The sequence below is a fragment of the Gekko japonicus genome, unplaced genomic scaffold (assembly GCF_001447785.1).
Source record: "Gekko japonicus isolate JY-2015 unplaced genomic scaffold, Gekko_japonicus_V1.1 scaffold2717, whole genome shotgun sequence".
NCBI lineage: Eukaryota > Metazoa > Chordata > Lepidosauria > Squamata > Gekkonidae > Gekko > Gekko japonicus.
Window position 1 is genome coordinate 14,833 of NW_015165905.1, and position 21,871 is coordinate 36,703.

General features: G+C 51.7%; 1 protein-coding gene across 1 annotated transcript in view; it reads right to left on the reverse strand.

The window, feature by feature from the left end:
- ARHGAP17 (Rho GTPase activating protein 17) overlaps positions 1–21,871 on the reverse strand; it is a gene marked incomplete at its 3' end in the record, with an annotated part of 79,092 nt that overhangs the window by 7,889 nt on the left and 49,332 nt on the right. Inside the window, exons 3-13 of the mRNA XM_015411378.1 lie at positions 19,281–19,385; positions 16,748–16,824; positions 12,248–12,359; positions 11,987–12,063; positions 10,890–11,001; positions 9,377–9,445; positions 9,148–9,229; positions 5,605–5,732; positions 5,126–5,237; positions 2,744–2,825; positions 701–781 (exon numbers count right to left, since the gene is read on the reverse strand). Coding sequence (XP_015266864.1) covers positions 701–781; positions 2,744–2,825; positions 5,126–5,237; positions 5,605–5,732; positions 9,148–9,229; positions 9,377–9,445; positions 10,890–11,001; positions 11,987–12,063; positions 12,248–12,359; positions 16,748–16,824; positions 19,281–19,385 — 1,037 coding nt within the window. The remainder of the gene's footprint in view (positions 1–700; positions 782–2,743; positions 2,826–5,125; positions 5,238–5,604; positions 5,733–9,147; positions 9,230–9,376; positions 9,446–10,889; positions 11,002–11,986; positions 12,064–12,247; positions 12,360–16,747; positions 16,825–19,280; positions 19,386–21,871) is intronic.

Consider the following 21,871-nt stretch of genomic DNA (forward strand, 5'->3'; position numbering starts at 1 on the left):
CCCAAACCCCCTCCCCCCCAGCCCCCCGCAAGGTTTCAAGAGGATTTTTGCCATTGACTTCAATGGCCCCATTGGTTATAATGGACCCGAATTTTTCGGGTTTCCCGAAGATTTTCGCATATCTATGCTTTACCGATATAGATATTCGGGGTTTTTCAGGTTTCCCAAAAAAATTCGGGTCCAATAAACCCGAATCCGAATTTTACCAATTTTTTTTTTTTTTTGCACATCCCTACTCCTCCACTTGCACCTGGCTGGATGACCTTGGGCAAGCCATAGTTCTGTCAGAGCTGTCCTTGAAAAGAGTAGTTTCTGTCAGAGCTCTCTCGGCCCCACCTACCCCACAGGGTGTCTGTTGTGGGGAAGGGAAGGGAAAGGAGCTTGTAAGCCTCTCTGAGACTCCTTTGGGTAGTGAAGGGCGGGGTATAAATCCAATCTCTTCTCTTTATTGTGGCATAAGCATTCGAGAAACACAGGTGCTACTGGGCTTGTCACTATTCTAATGCTCCCGCAATTCTTGCTCTTATAACACTAAATACACACAAAAAAACCTTTCAAACAGAACAGCTCAGAATATGAAAGGGATCCCACTGATTAAAAGTTCCCCCCCCAAATCTGCTCACCACAGAGAGTCCCCCAGCTGAAAACTACAGCCGGAGAGCTCTCTTCCTCTGAGGGAAGGTGCTGCCTGTCGAGTTACCTGAAGTTGGCCAGGTTCTGCTTCGGCAGCTTCTGGCAAATTCTCCACAGGTCCTGCAGCTTCTTGTCCTGGTCCTGAACACTGGCGAAGAGAAGAGAGGGTCTCCCTCAGGCCAAAGGTTCTGCTTAATGCCACCCCCCCACCCCCCGGTAGGCAGCAGGTTGACGAGAATGAATGAATTAAGTTTATTTACGGTCTAAGACAATCTATCAAAATAATACCTATTTGTTAAATACAAGTAAATTAGCTTTCAGTTCCAGAAATATATATTTAGACATATAACCTTAAAACCATTAAAATATTTTAAAAAATAGAAAAGCTTAACAGTCCGTAATATCAAAATGACTGTAAAAATGTCTAAAACTGAACTAATTGTAAGTCATGTCAAAGGTGATTGAGGGTTTTTATTGTGGAATTTTTCCAGCTGCAAGCAGAATTTAGCTATTTGTCTGGAGTTTTGCTGATTTTCCTCTGTCAGAAGTCTCTCTCTAGATCGGCACTATCTGCATCAAGTGCTGGCCTATCTAAGGGGGGAGATAAGCTTATCCCGATAAACTTGATGAAAAGGACAGCGGGAGAACATACGGGGCATCGATTCCACTTCTCCCCATGGGACATGGGCAGCCCTTGTCTTCCTATGGTGTCTCTCTATATTTTCCCTCTAGGACCTTAGAGGGAATAGCCGCACAGCGAGCCAGGGTAAAAGCTATAGGGGGTTGACAGAGTGGTTTTTAACCCGGCGGCTGCACTAAGCTGCACCCTCCCAGTCCCACAAGGCACTGCAAAAATCAGTTGTCAGGTGAGCCCAGAATAGGTACAAAATACAAGGTTGAAATCACTTAAAGTGAACAATGTGTGTGTGTGTGTGTGTAAATAATATTTCATGCCACGTCCACTGTCAATAACTGGAAGAAGCCTAAGTATTCCTACAAGAAACAACACAAATGCCGAAAAATATAATCACAAAGGTACAGAAAAGTAAAGTCCCAAAAATATCAATGTGTCTCATTCCTGTTGTATTATAATTTCATAGTCCAACCTGACAGGCATTCATCATGGAGAGGACTCATATAGTTCCAGGAGGATCCAAATAATCTAGAAATCCATAAACCATAAGAGATGCGTAGTCCGGATGCAAATTGCATGTCAAGTTGGACTATGAAATTATAATACAACAGGAGTGAGACACTTTGAAATTTTTGGGACTTTACTTTTCTGTACTATTATATTTTTCTGCATTTGTGTTGTTTCTTGTAAGAATACTTAGGCTTCATCCAGTTATTGACAGTGAATGTGGCATTAAATATTATTTATATATACATATATATTGTTCAATTAGGGCTGCGGTGGCTCAAGTGGTTAAGACGCTGAACTGCAGGCTGTGGAAGGTCGGTAGTTCAGCAGTTCGAGACCCGGGTGCCGCATGATGGAGTGAGCTCCCGTCTCTAGTTTCAGCTCCTGCCAACCTAGCAGTTCGAAAGCAAGAAATTGCCAGTAGATAAATAGGTACCACTTTGGTGGGAAGGTAACAGCGTTCCGTGCACCTTGGTGTTTAGTCATGCCGGCCACATGACCACGGAAACGTCTTCGGACAGCGCTGGCTCTTCGGCTTTGAAACGGAGATGAGCGCCGCAACCCTAGAGTCAGATTCGACTGGCTTTCGAGCAAGGGAACCTTTACCTTTACTTTATTGTTCAATTTAAGTGATTTCAACCAGTGGTCTCTTATGCTTTGTACCTATTCTTGTACGCTGATTCCCCTCCCCTTTTTTTGGTTTCTTCTGCTTCAGGTGAGCCCGGAAGGCAGACGGGAAAGCGGAGCCACCGGGACGTTTAAATATTTCCTAAGCGTTTCTAAGCCCTGGGCAGGAACCGCCACGCCAGCAGGGGGACTTCTGGGAGCTGAAGCGAGAAAGAATCGGGCAAAGGGAGGGGTGGTCAAAGAGCAAAGGGAGGGAGGGAGGGAAGGGGCGGCTCTTCTCTTAAGAAGATGGCTGGAGACAGCAAAGGGACGAAAAAGGCCCACCCCACAGCCGTTCCCTACTTTGCCACTTGGGTCCACTCCTCGTACAGGGCATAGGTCATCAGCGGCTCTGGCAGCTCTCGGAGGTAAGACTTCAGGGCACCTGGAGGAGACAGCAGGGCCACGAGGGTTGAATGCGATCCGACAGCACACGGACTCCCCCTCGACTGCCTGCTCCCAGCAGAGCTCAGAAACAAGACTAGACACACACACACACACCAGCATCAGGAAGGATCAGGACCAGTGTTCTCTCTAAGCTGAGGTAGTGTGAGCTAGCTCACAGTTCTTTAGCCTCTGGTTCACACATTCTTGTCTTAGCTCAGGAAGGGTGGCTCCAGAGCAGTGCTCCCTCTAAGCTGAGTCAGTGTGAGCTAGCTCACAGTTTTTTAGCCTCCGGCTCACACATTCTTGTCTCAGCGCAGGAAGGAGGGCTCCAGAACAGTGTTCCCTCTGAGTTAGTGTTAGCCAGCTCACAGTTTTTTAGCCTCCGGCTCACACATTCTTGTCTTAGCTCAGGAAGGATGGCTCCAGAGCAAACTAATTTATGCAGTAGTCAAATCGCTGGCTCACAACTTTAATGCCGGTAGCTCACAAAGTTGAATTTTGGCTCACAAGACTCCACAGCTCAGAGGGAGCCTTGACTCAGGACCATGCTGGCTGCCATGTCGTACAAAGAGTCGCTTTTCGTCTGAGCAGAGGAAGAAGAGTTCGGCTCTGAAACAGCCCCTGCAGGCCACAGTGATCCAGAGGATTTAGAACTAGATTTTTTTTGAAAAGTCATCGTCTAGTCCCTCTCGCCCGCTGCTTTAGGGCAAACGCCCCCCCCCAGCCCCCCGCACGCTCCTGTCTCTGCAGCAAAGTGAAGCAGGTGCAGCAGAGACAGGTTCGTGGAAAACTCTGGGGAGCTCTGAAGGAACACGGCCCCTCAAGCACCACAGGCTTGGCAGCAAAGGACAACTGCAGCAGCTCCTGGGGAGCAGGGAATGCCCCCCCCCCAGGACACAGCCGCTCCGTTATACATCTCGCTGGCCCTTTGCAGCTGCTCAAGAGCTGTGGCGGCCACTGATTGTGCCCCTCCCCTGAACGACAGGGGGATCGATCCTGCCTGCACAGTGAGCACTTTCCCACGGAGAGAAATGGCTGCCCCTCCTGATGTGGCACACACGTCTGTGGGCCCAGGAAGAAGTCACCTACGGCATGGTAGGAGTGCCAGTGTGAGCGGGCAGGCCTGCAGAAACATCTTTTTCTAACTTGCGCTCCCGCAACAGCTGCAAGGAAGGGATCCACTTGGACTAATTCAGATCAGATCTCCAGCAAGCTGCACCGGCAGATGGAAAAGGATAACGCGAAACAGCTGGTCTGGGAACGGGCAGGGTCGCCTCGAAGGATTCCTGGAAATGCTTCCCCCCCCCCCGGCTCAATTAGAACCAGCATCTGGATGGCCCCAGACTTTGGGTACTGGACAAAACGGCGAAAGGAGAAAACACCGAATGGGCTGCTCTGAAACGCGTGTGCATGCTGAAATGAATTATTTCACAGCCCTTGCTTTTCGTGGCTTTCCACGTGTTTCCTTTCCCCCCTCACGACTGTGAGAGCAGCACCCAACAGGGACACGAGGGCAGGGAGATTTTCCACCAATAGTAGAAGAGAAGAGATTGGATTTCTACCCCGCCCCTCACTTGGAGTCTCAGAGCGGCTGACAAACTCCTTCCCCTTCCCCTCCCCACAACAGACACCCTGTGAGGTGGGTGGGGCTGAGAGAACTCTGACACAAACTGCCCTTTTTCAAGGACCACTGTGCCAGAGCTTGTGACTGACCCAAGGTCACATCAGCAGCTGCAAGTGGAGGAGTGGGGAATCAAACCCGGTTCTCCCAGATTAGAGTCCGCGCACTTAACCACGACACCAAACTGGCCATGTGTTAGGAGGTAAACGCAGCAGTGGTATGAAAACAAGCCTCTCCCCATGGCCAAAACCTCAAGCCTGGTGTTTCCCTTCCCTGCCCTTCCGCACAGCCCATCTCCCTAGCTGCGGGGGTCTCTCGGAGAATCCCAGCAGTACAATGTATATTTATTCAATTTTTATCGGCCCTTCCTGCCGAGGCAGGCTCAGGGCGGCTTACATTAAAAGGTTAAAAAGATATTAAAAGCACAAGTACCCACACAAGCACAAGGCACCAGTGTTCCCTCTAAGCTGAGTGAGCGTGAGCCAGCTCACAGTTTTTTTAGCCTCCGGCTCACGCATTTTTGTCTTCGCTCAGAGAGGATGGCTCCAGAGCAAACTGATTTATGCCGTGGTAGCCAAATCGCACGCTCCCAACTTTAATGCCAGTCGCTCACAAAGCAGAAGGTTTGCTCACAAGGCTTCCACAGCTTAGGCACCTCCGGCTCTCTCGCAACGTACCTGCCACAGCGTGAGGGTCGGAGTAGAACTCGTCCAGCTGCGAGGTGGAACAGTCCAGCGCGGCTTTGAGCTTCTTCAGTTTGGAGGCTCCGGCGGCGATGCGGAAGAGGCCCTGCGGGTGGCGACAGCGGGCACCTCTGGTTGGCTGGCGGGCCTTTCTGCGGCACGAGAGCCCTCCCACCCACAAAGGGCCCCGCTCAGCAGGTGCCTCGCTCGCGATCCCTGCAGCCGGCTCAGGCTGGGGGCAACTCTCTGGAGAGAGGCCCGGAGGGAGAGGGGCAGGTCTGGCTCTGGCCCGTTTTCCACTTGAACAGGGAGGCTGCTTCTCCCCAGCTCACGGAGCCGTGGAGGGAGGCCACAAAGGAGACACCGGGGTTTGGCCACGCCCTTTCCCAGGCAGGTCTCACCCCAGTCAGTGCACCGCGGCAGGGCTCAGCAGCAGCCCCCAGAAGAACAGAGTTGGGGGTTCACGGCCGTACCTCCTCCTTCATGCCCGTCTCCAGGAGCATCATCACGCACGCCTCGATGGGGAGGGCGATCTCCCGCCCGCTGCGCTTAAGGTGCTCCTCCAGGGGCGTCCCGAAGGCCGGCTTCTCCGTCCACCTGTCTGGTCAGAGAGGGCAGCGTTAAGGGTGAGCGCCAGGCTTGCCGGGGAGAAGCGGCGGCTCAAACGCAGCGCAGGCGCGATTCGGAGCAGCCGACCGGCCCTGGGGGAAGCCGGAAGGGCCAAGCTTGCAGAATTGACCCCATCAGCCAGTCGAAAGCATCCTGTGCCAGCCTCTCTGCGCAGCTAGCGGGTGCGGCTCTACTTGCTATAGAGCCCCTCCTTGAGGACAGGGCGCAAGCCAGGCATTCCCAGAGGCCAGATTCACATAACTACGCGGGCGTGGGTGTGGCACAACGACATCATGTTCTAGCTGAGATTTCTTTCATTCTTTTTTTTATTATTTTTCATATGTGTGCATGTATGTGTGGACCTGGAAGTCAAGGCGACCTCTGGTGACTGACCCCTACTGGGGGCCTGGAGGATATTCAGAGAGGTGGCTGAATGAAGCCTGCCCCTGCCTCCTGACTGCTGGTATTCCGAGGAGGTCTCCCATCCACGTACTTGCCAGAGTCGACCCTGCTTAGCTTCCGAGATCTGACGAGATCGGGTTTGCCTGGGCTATCCACATCAGGGCCTCTAGCTGAGATTTCTGAGTGCTTGTGGAATCGGATGACTGCTCACCGTTCCACAGCAGCCTGCAAGACCCTACTGCCCGGCGGGTGTTCCCTCTAAGCTGGGTTAGTGTGAGCTACTTCACAGTTTTTCAGCCTCCAGCTCACACATTTTTGTCTTAGCTCAGGAAGGATGGCTCCAGAGCAAACTGATTTATGCGGCAGCCAAATCGCTCGCTCAAAACTTTGCCAGTAACACACAAAGTAGAATTATTCCTCACAAGACTCCATGACTTAGAGGGAACATTGCTGCCCGCCAAAGCCACCTCTGGCTCTGCGAGCAGGCTCCCTGTGGCAACCTGGCTCCCTCGCTGCTGGGGGACCTGAGAGGCGGGCTCGGAATGAGGCAGGGGCCGGCCCACCAATCAGGTGCCACGCAACAACATGACTTCCTCCAAACACCTGGTTCTGCTCTCATGCTTCACTCCAATGCTAACTGAAAGCCCTGAGTTCGAGTGCCCATCGCCCCGCTCCAAGCTCAGTGGTCCCAAAACCGTATGGCCCTCCCAGGCCCTAAAAAAGCCGGTCTAGCCATGACAAGGGCCAGGGCCTTTTCTATGGCGGCCCCTTACTGGTGGAACGAGCTCCCAGAAGGTATCAGGGCCCTGCAGAATGGAGCTCTTCCACCAGGCTTTCAATTAGGTTACCGCCTTCTAATATTGTGGCCCCGGCCCCAACATCAACACCAACTTAATAACCGAGAGGCTGGCAAGAACCCGGATTATGGAAATAGCTGACCATCTGGATGTCAAGAGAACGCCGCCATCGCTTATTGATACCCTATGATTTTACATGCTATGGACTTATTTTAAATTCCCCCCCCCCCTCCGTAAGCTACCCTGAGCCTGTCTTGGCAGGGAGGGTGGGAGACTAAATAAATAAATAAATAAATAAATTTTACTTGGTGTAGGAATTCTTAAAGCTTTCCCAGAGAATGGAGCTAACAGCGACCAATTCGGTGTAGGCAGCAAAAGGAGGCTGATCTATACCTGCAAGTGCTCAACCCACTCTGCGTTCTGAATTCTAAACTTACCGGCAGCAGCGACTGACGAGATCCAGGCATCCAGACTGCCTACAGAGGCAGGTGGTGAGAGCAGATCGCTGCACACCCAGGGTGGTGGTGGTGTATGAATGGGCACCCGAGGAGAAAGTAAAGGACATCTCTGCCTGGCTTTCCTGGGGTCAAATTGACCAGCAGCGCCCCAGGGAGTGACTCTGCCCCCCCAGGCACACACGAAACTGCCAATTTAGAGAAAGGAGGTGGGCATCTGACCTCCTCTCCAAGGCACTGGTTATATTTCAGAGGCTGCCCCCCTTCCTTCTACAAATCCTGATTTCCCTTCTGGGGAGGATTACGGAGTAGCCCCTCGCAAGCAGTTCCTCCAAAAGCAAATGCGCCTCTGAACCAATCCGTCATACAGGTTATTTTAACTCACATTATTTTAACTCGCAAAAAAGGAAACACGTTAAAGAGCACAGCAGATGGTTAGTTAATGCAGGAAGCACTAGAAATGAGAAGCCCGGAAGCGTCCAGATGGGGAACTCTGTGCTCTGGCCACACCGTTTGGCCTGCCGCTCTGCACGGAAAAAAACTCACTGCTGCTGGGCACCGTGGGCTGTGGCTCAGTGGCAGACCATCTGCTTGGCATGCGGAAGGTCCCGGGTTCAATCCCCGGACTCTCCAGTTGAAAGGACCAGGCAGGAGGTGATGGGAAGACCTCAGCCTGAGACCCTGGAGAGCCATTGCCAGTCTGAGTAGGCAATACTGACTGACGGACTGGGGGTCTGTGTCAGTGTTCCCTCTAAGCTGAGTTGGTGTGAGCTAGCTCACAGTTTTTTAGCCTCCGGCTCACAGATTTCTGTCTCAGCTCAGGAAGGAGGGCTCCAGAGCAAACTAATTTATGCAGTAGCCAAATTGCTCGCTCACAACTTTATTGCCAGTCGCTCACAAAGTAGAATTTTTGCTCACAAGACTCCACAGCTTAGAGGGAAGATTGGTCTGTGTCAGTATCAGGCAGCCTCCTGCCTCACAGCCAGGCCTCTCCAGTTTCTTCCTCACAGATTAAGTCTGTCCCTCCCAAAGCCGGTTAAGTCACTTGCTTTGAATGCAGGAGACCCCGGGGCTCTACCCTTGGCACCCTCGGTTAAGAGGTCTCAAGCAGTGTTCCCCTCTAAGCTGAGTTAGTGTGCGCTAGCTCACAGCTTATTAGCCTCCGGCTCATTGATTTTTGTCTCAGCTCAGGCAGGATGGCTCCGGAGCAAACTGATTCCTGCAGTAGCTGAATCGCTCGCTCACAACTTTAACGCCAGGAGCTCACAAAGTAGAATTTCTGCTCACAGGACTCCACGGCTTAGAGGGAGCATTGGTCTCAAGTACCAGGGCTGGGGGGAACCTGTCTTCTCTGCCTGCAGCCTCAGAGAGCAGATAAATCTCCATCTGAGCAGACAGCCGGGTGCCAATTAGGGCAACTTCCCAGTTCCATAGACGTGGCGGTCACAGAGAGCAACCAGGTACACAGGAAGAAGGACGCCTCCTGGTGGCTGGTCCACAGTGATACTCGACTGTCTCTGTGCCCCGGACGGGTTCTGGACAAACCCTCAAGTGGTGTGTTAGTGTATTAGAGGTGTGTGTAGGGGGGTGCAGCTGCCGAGGAGACGGGGCCACTCGGGGGAGATGGCCCCCGTGTTCCCGAAGAAGGGGGAATCATGCCGAAAAGGGGGTGGGGGTGGGGGGTCAAGTCAGAAGAGAGGAGAGTGCAGAAATGGCACAGGCGAAGCAAGAGGCAGAGCGCAGGTTACTTTACCTTGATGGGCCTGGATTTCGGGGAGCACCTTTTCTAAGACTGCTAATGCGTTTCTATGGTAATCTGCTTGGGCTTCTAACAACTGGGAACAGAACCCACAATTTAAAACAAAAAACACAAAACAGACGTTAGCATCGGATGGACACAGACGCAATGACGGGGCAGAAGCACGTGGAATGTATGGCTGAGCGAGGGAGCACGGTGGCGGCGGGGGGGGGGAGGCGCTTACCGAGACAAAATACCGGGCGTAGTCGCCTTCTTTGGAAATGAAGCTGTACATGTCCGCCGCCAGTTGATCCTTCAGGTTGGGGGGAAGAGAAGCAAAGAATCAGTGATGCTTGCATCTCCCCGCGGGAAACCCAAGAGGGGGCTTTGCTCCGCCTGCCCCACTCCCTTGGGGCTCGCCTGCCGGTTCACGGGCCAAGGGGACCAGAAGGCGGTCCCTGGGGAGGGTCATCTGAGCATGAGCCCCTCACGCCGTGCGCTATCCGCCACGGAGTCTTGCAGGCTGAACCTGAGCTTTCGTCTTGCGGAAACTGCAGAATCGAGCCTTTTGCTGCCCAAAGGAACTGGCCGGGAGACCAAGAGAGACAACAGGGTGAGGGACAAGACAGCATGCAGAGAGAGGGAATGGGAGCACGGGCCTCGATCCCAGCCTACGCGCATCTGTGTGAGCGTTGGCTGGATCCTCGTCACTGAGAGCATTCAAAAAGAAGCCCTCCGGAGAGAAAGGAGAACATTTGGATTTACACTCCACCCTTCACTCAAGAGTCTCAGAGCGGCTTACAAACTCCTTCCCCTTCCCCTCCCCACAACAGACATCCTCCCGGTGAGGTAGGTGGGGCGGAGAGAGTTCTTTTGAGAACTGCTCCGGAGAGAACAGCTTTGAGAGAACTTGTGACTGACCCAAGAACACCCAGCTGGCTTCATGTGGAGGAGTGGGGAAGAAGAAGAAGAAGAAAAAGAAGAGGAGGAGGAGGAGATTGGATTTATACCCCGCCCTTCAGTCAGAGTCTCAGACCTCTCCTTCCCCTTCCCCACCCAATTTTCCAGAACCAAACCCGGTTCTCCAGAATAGAGTCCCGGCCACTCTTAACCGCTACACCAAACTGGCTCAGCGAGTTCCTTTCCACCCCGTTCTGTTCTCAGTACAGACTTTTTGACTGCAGGGGAAGGCAGGGGTGTACAGAGGACACAGAGCTCTACCGAGGGAGGAAAAGGGTCGGACATGCCCGGCAGCAGGAAACAAACACCCCTTAACCTTCAGGGTGCCCACTGAAGAGCCAAGCGGGCCAGCAGCTCTCAGGGATGAAGAAGAAGAAGATTGGATTTACACCCCGCCTTTCACTACCCCAAGGAGTCTCAGAGCGGCTTACAAACTCCTTTCCCTTCCCCTCCCCACAACAGACACCCTGTGAGGTAGGTGGGGCTGAGAGAGCTCTGAGAGAAACGGCTCTTTTTCAAGAACAGCTCTTATAAGAACTACGACTTGCCCAAGGTCATCCAGCCAGGTGCAAGTGGAGGAGTGGGGAATCAAACCCAGTCCTCCCAGATTAGAGTCCGCGCACTTAACCACTACACCACGTGCCTCGAAGACGTGAAGAGGAGACAAGAGGGGGGGGCTGATGGGTGCTCTCCCCCTCCCCTGGGCAGACACCAGGGTGGGCCTTGGGGAGATCCAAGGCCACCGGAGAAGAAGCCCCAGGGGAACAGGGCCTAGAGTCCCCCAGCCCCACACCCACCTTGCACTGCTCCACTTTATTCCCCGCTTCGTCCACCTCTTCCTTGAGAGAGTCGATTTTCGACGGGAGCCCTTGGAAGTTCACAGCCGACGTCTTGTGGGCCTGGTTCCACCTGCACGAGTCAGACGGGCGGAGAGAATTTAGCGGGGGGGGGAGCACTGCACACGACACTCTCTCCCCACCGTACCACCCAGGGTCAAGGGACAGCAGCGGCACACAGTGCTCACCTCACCCTCCGGAAAAGCTTTCTGGAACAAGCCATGGGAAAGACCCTCTGTGCTCGCCAAGGGGACTGAATGGAGGTGTTTGTGAATTCCCTGCACTGTGCAGGGGGTTGGACTAGATGACCCTGAAGGTCGCTTCCGATTTGCTCTTTAATGGGGGGCTCCACGTGACTCTGTAGCCCGCCTCCACCCTGCCCGTCCATCCCGGGGTCCAGAACCTGTTGTGCGCTTCTGCTGACACTCCAGCCAAGCAACTCCACTTCCAATGGGAAGAAGAGAAGAGATTGGATTTATACCCCACCCTTCACTTGGAGTCTCAGAGCGGCTTACAAACTCCTTTCCCTTTCCCTTCCCACAACAGACACCCTGTGAGGCGGGTGGGGCTGAGAGAGCGCTGACAGAAACTGCTTTTTTTCAAGAACAGCTCTGACAGAACTATGGCTTGCCCAAGGTCATCCAGCAGCTGCGAGTGGAGGAGTAGGGAATCAAACCCGGTTCTCCCAGATTAGAGTCTGCGCATTTCACCACTACACCAGACTGGCTCTTAACTGGGCACTTAACTACACCAAACTGTGCTCTTAACTATAGTCCCAAACTGGCTCTACTACTCCGCACTTAACTACACTACGACTTTGCTCTTAACTACACCAAACTGGCTCTTAACTGTGCACTTAACCCCAAACAGCCAGGACTGGGCTGCCAAGGACAGCACAGAGACAAAGCTGGGCAGGCCAGAGGGCCCATGGGCTGGCTGGAAAGGCCCTGCAGATCCCTCTGAGGATGAGCCAATTCTTCCCTCTGGAAAGGAGTGACGCTCTGGGGAGACGGCCTTCCCCGCGCTGGACTCAGCTCACCCGAGGGGCTGGGCCTCACCTCGCCCGGGCGGAATCCCAGTCCAACACCAGCTTGGCCAGTTGCTTCCTCTGCTTCTGGATGTTGGGGATTTCCACCTGCAAAGAAAGAGAAAACAGGAAGCGGAGACTTTTAAAAAAGGAAACCGGTCATGCGGACAGCGCTCCTGAACTGAAAGGCACACGCGGGCCCCCTCTCTGTGTCTGGCAGGCATTGCCTACCCACTGTATCTTCTGAGCTTGGGGGGGTGGGGTCCAGCAGGGACGCAGGGAAGCACTTTACCTCGGTCAGTTGGTTGATGGGCTCCAAGATCTCTTTTTCAACCTGCACCTCGTGGTAAGAGAGTTCTGTTGCCAGCTTGTTCTCTGCATCGCCGCACGTCTCTAGCATTTTCCTGAAGGCAAAGGAGAACCCGGCTCCTTTATTCACACATTTCAAAGAGCTCCAAGGGCAACCTCCCGGAGGAACAAGCCTTGCCTACCATTTTGGCCGGGGGGGGGGGGGGTCAGAAGGGGGGGAGAAGTTGCTGCACCTTCTGAGGAGCCCACTGGTTTCCCTTGCTCGAAAGCCAGTCAAATCCGACTCTAGGGTTGCGGTTCTCATCTCCGTTTCCAAGCCGAAGAGTCAGCGCTGTCCGAAGACGTTTCTGTGGTCATGTGGCCGGCATGACTAGACGCCGAGGCGCAAGGAACGCTGTTACCTTCCCACCGACGCGGTACCTATTTATCTACTTGCAATTTCTTGCTTTCGAACTGCGAGGTTGGCAGGAGCTGGGGCTGGAGACGGTAGCTGAACTGCTGAACTACTGACCTTCCTGCCTGCATTTCAGCGTCTTAACCACTGAGCCACTGCAGCTCCTCCTGTGAGACCCCTCTACAATTCAGCCCCATGTTGCTTGGTACCTCTGGAAGGGGTTCTTCAGGAAACTGGGGGGGGGGGTCCACTCCCAACAAAGAGAACCACGTTCAATAAAACACCAGGACTAAGATGCAAACTGTATAGTTTTGCTCATGCAAGGAGGCACTGGAGTTTCATTTCTCAAATTAGCTCCCCATATCACAAAGATCCTGCCAACCTAGCCGTTCGAAAGCAAGAAATTGCAAGTAGATAAATACCGGTAGGTACCACTTCGGTGGGATGGTAACAGAGTTCCATGCGCCTTGGTGTTTAGTCATGCCAGCCACATGACCACGGAAACGTCTTCGGACAGCGCTGGCTCTTCAGCTTTGAAACGGAGATGAGCACCGCAACCCTAGAGTCGGATTCGACTGGCTTTCGAGCAAGGGAACCTTTATCTTTTATATCACAAAGAACCCCACTTTCTAAACTGATATGAACCTCAGGAGAGCCCTGCTGGATCAGACCAATGAGGTCCATCTAGTCCAGCATCCGGTCTCACACAGTGGCCACCCAGTTCCTTTGGAGGGCCAGCAACAGGGCAGAGAGGCCGAGGCCTTCCCCTGATAAGGAACATCAGGAGAGCCCTGCTGGATCAGACCAGTGAGGGTCCACCTAGTCCAGCATCCTGTCTCACATAGGGGCAAACTTTCCTCTGGACGTCCAACAAACAGGGCACAGAGTCCAAGGCAGTCCCCTGATGCCGTCTCCAGGCACTGGGATTTGGAGGTTGACTGCCTCTGAACGTGGAGGTTCCCTTTAGTTACCATGGCTCGTAGCCACTGAAAGACCTCTCCCTCCATGAATCTGTCTAATCTCCTTTTAACGCCATCTATGCCTGTGGACATCACTACATCCTCTGGCAGTGAATTCTACCTAAGGGTTAAAAGTAGCTTTAAAAGGAGTTTTAGAAGTATCATATAAACCTGCTATTCATAGAACGGTGGAAAGATGCCACACTGTGAACACAAGCTTTTGGGCCCACCTAACCTAGGTGTTTGGATCCCCAGTGTTGATGGACAAGGCAGAAAGGAGACTGAAGAAGGGAAGACAACAAGAAGAGAGGAGATTGGATTTATACCCCGCCCTTCACTACCAGAAGAAGTCTCAGAGTGGCTTACAATCTCCTTCCCCTCCCCACAACCGACACCCTGTGAGGTGGGCGGGGCTGAGAGAGCTCTTTCGAGGACTGTTCTTGAGAGAACAGCTCCGAGAGAACTTGTGACTGACCCAAGGCCACCCCAGCAGCTGCATGTCAAGAAGGAGTGGGGAATCAAACCTAGTTCTCCCAGGTTAGAGCCTGCGCTCCTACCCACTACACCGAACTGACTGAGAGAGTGAACACTTTCTCCCCCTGCAGGGTCTTTCTGGGGGGGGCCCAACCCCATCCTGAAATGTCTTCATGTGGAATAATCCCGGCCAGAGTTTAGCTTAAACTGCAGTCCCAGCATGCTGGCAATGGATCACCATCAACTTTTTAAACAGTCCAGATTAAGAAACTATTGTTTATGGTTGAAATGGACAAAATGACAAGGAAATTGAATAATTTGGAAGCAGAGGAATTTTTTGCGGATTGGAAAGATCTTAAAGAATATCTGGAGAAAAAGTGGGATGTAAGGGACGGATTATTTAGCTTTGACCATTATCGAAATTAAGAATTACTAAGGAATAGATAAAATTGTTTGAATAACATAGAGAAAATTAAGTTACCTATGGACATTTTGAAGTAAAAAAGAAGTAGAATAAAGAACTAAGAACTGTACAGGAGGTTGGAGCACTGTGGGAAGCTGAAATGGGGGGGGGAAGGGAGGAGGGTAGGATAGTGGATTTTTTGTGAAATTATGAGTTATGTTGGACTATATGTATCATATCCTAATAAACTGTTTTGAAAAAAAAAACTTTTTAAACAGTCCAGTCCTCATTGTGACACATCTCAAGTGGAAGGAAAATATGTGGCGTCTGTGCTCGGGGTGGGGCTTTTGGGACACTTAGATATAAGTTTAAGAAGCACTTTATAAAACCAGTTGTTGCCGCTTGGACTGTTTTTGTGCGGCTGGTGCTTTTTGGCCAAGGTGAGAGAAGTCAGGCCACTGGTCACACCTGAGCATGTGGCTGGCTACTTTGGAGGTCAACCGTTTTGCTCACAGTCTACGAAAAAGGCACATGGAAACTTAAGGTATCATCACTGGATGAACCCAGAGGTTTTGGAAAAAATAAAACAGGAAACGTTCTATCAAGGGGCTCTTGGGCATATGTTGGAAGGCGTCTCTTGGGTGTGTGCATAATTATGTCATAAACTATTCCGAGACACGTAATGCCACATAAACTTAAATCGAAAAATGCTTCACGGATACTGTCAAGGGAACATTTTGTTAAAGCAAATCGGGAGCGGTGGAGAAAAAATTAGACACAACGGAGAGCAGACGGCAAGTGGGCAATTGCTGGACAGGAGGGAAGACAGCTTGGTGTTTAACTCCAAACCGCTCAAAATAGAAACGCTGCCCTGCTTCAGACTGTGGAGTGCACAAATGGGGAGCCAATAAAAAGTTTGGGAGGTTTTAGGGTTTTTCCCCTCAGAGACATCAGGATGGGTGTCCAGAAATTGCAGGACGGTGCACTTCTTGGCTTGTATCCGGAGCAGCTGTTCTGGGGGCAGAAGGACCCTGACCCACACAACGTGACTTTCTCACCTCCTTCCTTCTGATGCAGCCCCCCAAAAACACCTCCCACATTCTTCTCTTTAAAAAAATCCTTTTAGCTTCAGATCGTCCTTCCCAGCAGTGTCCCCTCTAAGCTGAGTCGGTGTGAGCCGGCTCGCAGTTTTTTAGCCTCTGGCTGACACACTTTTGTCTTCGCTCAGGAAGGAGGGCTCCAGAGCAAACTAATCTATCCAGCAGCCAAATCACTCGCTCACAACCTTAATGCGTGGGATAGGGCAGGTAGAGAAAGAGGTACTTTTCCCCCTTTCTCACAATGCAAGAACTCCTTGTGGGCACTCCATGAAATTGCTGAGCAGTCAGGTTAGAACGGATAAAAGGAAGTCCTTCTTCACCCAAAGAGTGATTAACACATGGAATTCACTGCCACAGGAGGTGGCGGCGGCTACAAGCATGGACGGCTTCAAAAGGGAATTAGATAAGCATATGGAGCAGAGGTCCATCAGTGGCTATTAGCCACAAGGGTTCTTATGTTTAACTCTCAGTCTGGGGCAAGGGATGCTCTATATTCTTGGTGCTTGGCGGAGGCAACAGTGGGAGGGCTTCTGGTGTCCTGGCCCCACTGGTGGACCTCCTGATGGCACCTGGTATTTCTGGCCACTGTGTGACACAGAGTGTTGGACTGGATGGGCCTTTGGCCTGATCCAACATTGGTGTCTCTTATGTTCTTATGTAATGCCAGGTAGCTCACAAAGTAGAATTTTTTGCTCCACACCTTAGACTCAGGCAGGGGTGTCAAACTCACTGGAAATGTGCTGTTTAAAGTTTAAAACAATCTTTTATTGTGTTTGTCTGTGTCCTTTACAAAGTTTATATCTCCGCTACCTGGCATTACCTTTTACGACACACATGGCCCGGCTCAACAAGGTCTCATTTATGTCAGATCCGGCCCTCATAACAAATGAGTTCGACACCCCAGGCTTAGAGGGAGCATTGCTTCCCAGCTGATGTTCTCCAGTCTGCTCCAGTTCAAAAGTGGACTGCCAGATGGCATGGGGTGTGTGCGTGCCAGGACATGTTCTGCTTGAGAAGGCGCGTATCCCAAAAGGACCTGTGAGCGCATGCACCTCCCCGTCTGCCATCTTGCCCTCAGCCATCCCCTCAAGCGGAGTGCCCCCCCAGCATTCCCCCCTCCCCCAGAGAGCCAGAAGAGAGAGGCGGCACTCACCCCAGCAAGGTCTCATCACTCAGCTGCACCGCCCCGTCCAGCATGTTCTGAGCAAAAGCCGTGAGGGGGAGCTTCTTCTGCAGGGAGGGAAACAAACGCCACTTAGCCACGGGCGGTTCGAGACCATCCAACGCAGCCCACCCCCCACCCCTCTCCCTTCAGCTGCTCCCCAAAAGCCACAAAACCAAACAAGGACCCACGGTAAGTAGGAAAACTCCCAAAGGGACATTATTAACACACTAATTAACCGATTTTGAAAGATATAGAAGAAAAAGGGATTGTCCAGCTGCAGAAGATTTTGACTTTGACTTTACTAATAAAAGATTAATATACTAATTTTTAACATCACTCAACACTTTTCTTTACCCCTCTATATACCCTTCCCTAACTTTCTGAAATGTAAAAGCAATAAAATTCTCTCCTTTTTAGGAGAGGGGAAAAAAAAAAAGGACCCACGGTAAGTAGGAAAACCAACATACAACAAATACCGTGCATAGATGATTATAACATATCATAAATAATTTTATATTTTTTGAAAAACATTATTACAATAATTTCTTCATTCATAATTAATCATTCACCATTCATAGTATAAGAATATCAAATATCATCTCCATAGAATCTCATACAACCTTATAATTAATAATAGTCCTCCTCTGTAAAGTGAGTATAAGTAGTCCTCCCTTTTGAAACTTTTATTTGCAGAGGAGGACTATTATTAATTATAAGGTTGTACAATATCTTTTGAGATTCTATGGAGATGATATTTGATATTCTTATACTATGAATTGTGAATGATTAATTATGAATGAAGAAATTATTGTAATAATATTTTTCAAAAAATATAAAATTATTTATGATATGTTATAATCATCTGTGCATGGTATTTGTTGTATGTTGGTTCCCCCAAAACCACGGCAGCTTAGCTTGGACCCAGTCATTTGGGGGGGGGGGATGAGGGTGAAGGCGGGTTACAAGAGACCAGTGTTCCCTCTAAGCTGATTTAGTGTGCCGGCTCACAGTTTTTCAGCCTCCGGCTCACACCTTTTTGCCTCCGCTCAGGAAGGAGGGCTCCCGAAGAAACGGATGTATGCAGCAGCCACATCGCTCGCTCACAGCTTTAATGCCAGTGGCTCACAAAGTAGAATTTTTGCTCACAAGACTCCACGGCTTAGAGGGGGCATTGCAAGAGACATCCCCCCCACCCCCCCGGGGACCCTACCCTGACAACCCAGGTGGTGCTACACCTCCTTCCCGGCCCTGACATGCAAGAAGATGAGAGTGGGGCAGCCTGTTCCAACCACTGCCAGGCTCGGACCAGGGGAAGGCAATCTCACCCAGGTTCATGTGAAGGGCTGGGGAGACCAGCAAAGCGACGGAGCGTTCTCTTTCCCTCCCAGGTGAGCTGCAAAGCCTTTCCCCCCCTTTTAGTTGTCTCCCCACTCCCAACACACTGGAACCTTTCTGGCGAACTCTGCAGGGCCTGGCCTTTTAACTGCAGTGGAGCCACTCGGAGTCTGTTTGCCAAAGAAAGGGGCCAGTGTTTAAGCGCAAACGGGGAAACTGAGGGAAGCCGGCCGTCGGGTGTGACGGGAGGCCGTCGAGGCTCGAGGCGCTCTTCTCTGCCCAGAGGCGGGAGCGGAATCCCCTAAGCCGGCCTGGTGGGCTACACCTAAAAGTCCCCGTGGCGCACAGCAAACACCCTCCCCTCTTTCAGGAGCAGCTGCCAGGGCACAGAGGGAACACCCCGGCCTCTCCCGGCACACCTGCCAGCTGATCCGAGGGGAACTCCCAAAGGGCATAGTGCACACGCAGAACGCTGAGGGAAGACTGCCATTTTATCGAGTACCAAAAGCAGGTGCCTATGAAAGACTCCCAGAGCCTTACACCTAAACAGAGTTCCCTCTAAGCTGAGTTAACGTGAGCTAGTTCACAGTTTTTTAGCCTCCGGCTCACACAGTTTTGTCTCAGCTCAGGAAGGACGGCTCCAGAGCAAACTAATTTATGCAGCAGCCAAATCGCTCGTTCACAACTTTAATACCAGTAGTTCACAGAGTAGAATTTCTGCTCACAAGACTCCACAGCTTAGAGTTAGCATCCAGTTTTCCCCCTCAGCTGAGAAGTGTGAGCTAGCTCACAGTTTCTTAGCCTCTGGCTCACACACTTCTGTCTCAGCTCAGTAAGAAGGGCTCCAGAGCAAACTAACTTATGCAGCAGCCAAATCGCTTGCTCATAACTTTAATACCAGTAGCTCACAGAGTAGAATTTTTGCTCACAAGCCTCCACAGCTTAGGGGGAGCGTTGCACCTCAATTACGGCACAAACAAAACTGAGTAACAGACTCTGGAGCCGTAGCAGTGGGAGGCATTGGCAAATGGCAGAAGCCGCCTTGGCGATTCTGGCGGAAGCCACAAGTGCTTGTCAGCTCACCATCGACTGCTGCGAAGTTCGGGACGGCAAAGGAGGGCGAGCGGCCCGGGAATCCCGACGGGCGAGACGGGGTGACACTCCCGGGAAGGAGCCGTATACTTACATGCCTCTTGTCAGCGTCTGTCCCATACTGGCCATGCAAACACGCCAGCAGACGCTTGTAGGAGTTGTGGTAGACGGACCTCACATTGTCAAGACGTCGCTCGATCTAGACAGGGAGGAAGAGACCATGCATGTTCAGCGCCTGAGGCTGGCGCACCACCCGTCCTTCTGCGTTGAGTGGAGCCGGGACCGGCACACACACACCCTCCCAAATGTACTGAACGGATGAACAGCTGCAGCATTGCTTTCTGCGTCCCTGAGGAAGAATCGCGGGGGGTCTGCAGTCTGAGCAGGCCCAACACAAATTTAGCTCTGGCTCTCTCATATGGTTGAAAAAAACTGGTTCTTGCAAGCTGGCTTGCATTTTATAAGCAAGAGGGCAGCGGGAGCCGGGGGATGGGGGGTCGGTCTGCTCGCTAAAAGCAAGCAGCCACCTGCAACTCAAGGGATCCAGCTGGAAGACTCCACCGTGGAGGGGGAGGAGGCATGCAAGGCATCTCGGCTGAGCAGCTGAGACTCTTCCTGCGGAAGAAATCTTCCCTCAAATGCCTGAGCACGCAAAGAGGCCTGCCAAGTTCTTCTGGGAACCTCCAGACGCCCGCAGAGAAGGAATGTGGTTTTATCTGTGTTGTGATGAGTCACGAAGGTTAGAGAGAGGCCTTCTGGAACGGTTTTCGGTTTGAGCAGAGCTGGCCAGAAGTGCCGAATGAGTTTCAGCTGTAAGGCGGCGCGTGAATATCCGGGAAGCCTCCTGGGTTGCAAAAGCAGTGGCTAAAACAACGGGTCGCCTGGCCCTCGGGACTGCAACACCCATTAACACCCACTGTGCCAGCCATTGGAAAGACACCGAAAGACAGCTACAGAAGACCTGCGAGCTGGCTTGGGAAGTGAGAGTCGATGGCAGCCATCACGAATGCTACAACAGCAAATCTAGCACTTATTATGGTATTATGGAATTGCAATCTGGTTTGTAATGACTTATTGTATTATTTTCAACTAGGAAAAAGGCCCGTTGTGGAAATAAATACAACGGCCTCTAGAAAGAGGCTCTGGGCGGGTGCCCCGGCCTTGGACACTCAGTGTCAATTTGCTGTGGCAACCTCAGCAGGGTATAATGACACTGAGTCCACCATTTTCTCCAGAGGAACTGATCTCTGCTACCTAAAGAACAGTTGTAATTTTGAGTGATCTCCAGTCCTCACCTGGAGATTGGCAACGATGGTTCCCCAGAAGGGAATCGTTGGTTTGGAGGGTGGAGTCTATGGATTTGTACCTGTCCGAGGTCTACTGTCATTCACCTGCTATCGTCATTTGGAATCTGAAATCACTCCTCTCTCCAAGATATTAAGACAGATGGACTCACATTCCAGCTGCAGCTGAAGCTCCAACCCTGCCACAAATGTTGCTAGTTTTTAAGGCGCTCCTGGACTCTTTCTCTTTTCAGCAAATGCACTGTAATGCTAGCTCTTCTGCAGGCAGAGCTTTAAATTTAAACATGCCTCCCCGAGGTTTCTCCTGCACAGCTTGACTGGTACTGAACTGCGTCTAGCACAACATATAGAAACCCCCTTCCTGCCAGAAGAACAGCCCCCTCTCTGATTTCTGGAAAGGAATGTGCTCAAGGGAACGCATTCCAGAAAAAAAAAAATACACGCCTGCCATCTGGGGAAGCATAAGGAGTTCCTTACAAAGGAACACAACCAAAGATGTTCGCTAGAGGTTGGAGAGGGAGCCGCTCAGTTACAAAGCAAACGGATTCCATTTCGGTGCCGTGAGGTCAAGCGCTGAGGCCGGGAGGATCAGCTTCTCGACTGTGGGCCAGAACAATTCCCGGGTCTTCCCCCCCCCCCTCCGGCCCAGCCACAACAAATATTTCAAACCGATCACCAAGGTAACAGATGAGAGCAGCAAGACTCCCATTTTGTTCCTCGTCTTCAACCTTTGCTACGGATATTTATGTAGGACAGCTGCCAAGTCTGCTTGCGTTTCGCCTCTCCCCTGCCCCACTACTCTGAATCAGAAAGCCCTGCCACTACCTCCTATATAGGAGGTAGTGGCCCTGCTCGGTCACAAGGAATAGCTGGAATGTCAAACGTGAATCGGGGAAAACGGCTTTACGCCGCACGTGTGCTGAGCGACCGGCTGAGCCTCCTGTCGGGGAAGAGCCAGAGCCTTCCGAAAGGCCACAAGCGGCCATCTGGGGGACATCCCCCAGCCAGAGCTTCCTGAGCTGCCCTGCCTCTTTAAAAAAAAAAACCTCAGCAAAAATCCAGCTCTTCAGATTGTTTGAGTAAAAAGCCATAAATAATGTGCAGCTCTGAGTACTCTGGTCATCAGTACAAAAGTAATAAACCGCTTTAACTCGTCTCCCAGTCAAATATTACCAGTTCAGTGTCGTGGTTAATTGCGCGGACTCTAATCTGGGAGAACCGGGTTTCATTCCCCACTCCTCCACTTGCAGCTGCTGGTGTGACCTTGGGTCAGTCACAAGTTCTTTCAGAGCTGTCCTTGAAAAAGAGCAGTTTCTGTCAGAGCTCTCTCAGCCCCACCTGCCTCACAGGGTGTCTGCTGTGGGGAGAGGACGGGGAAAGA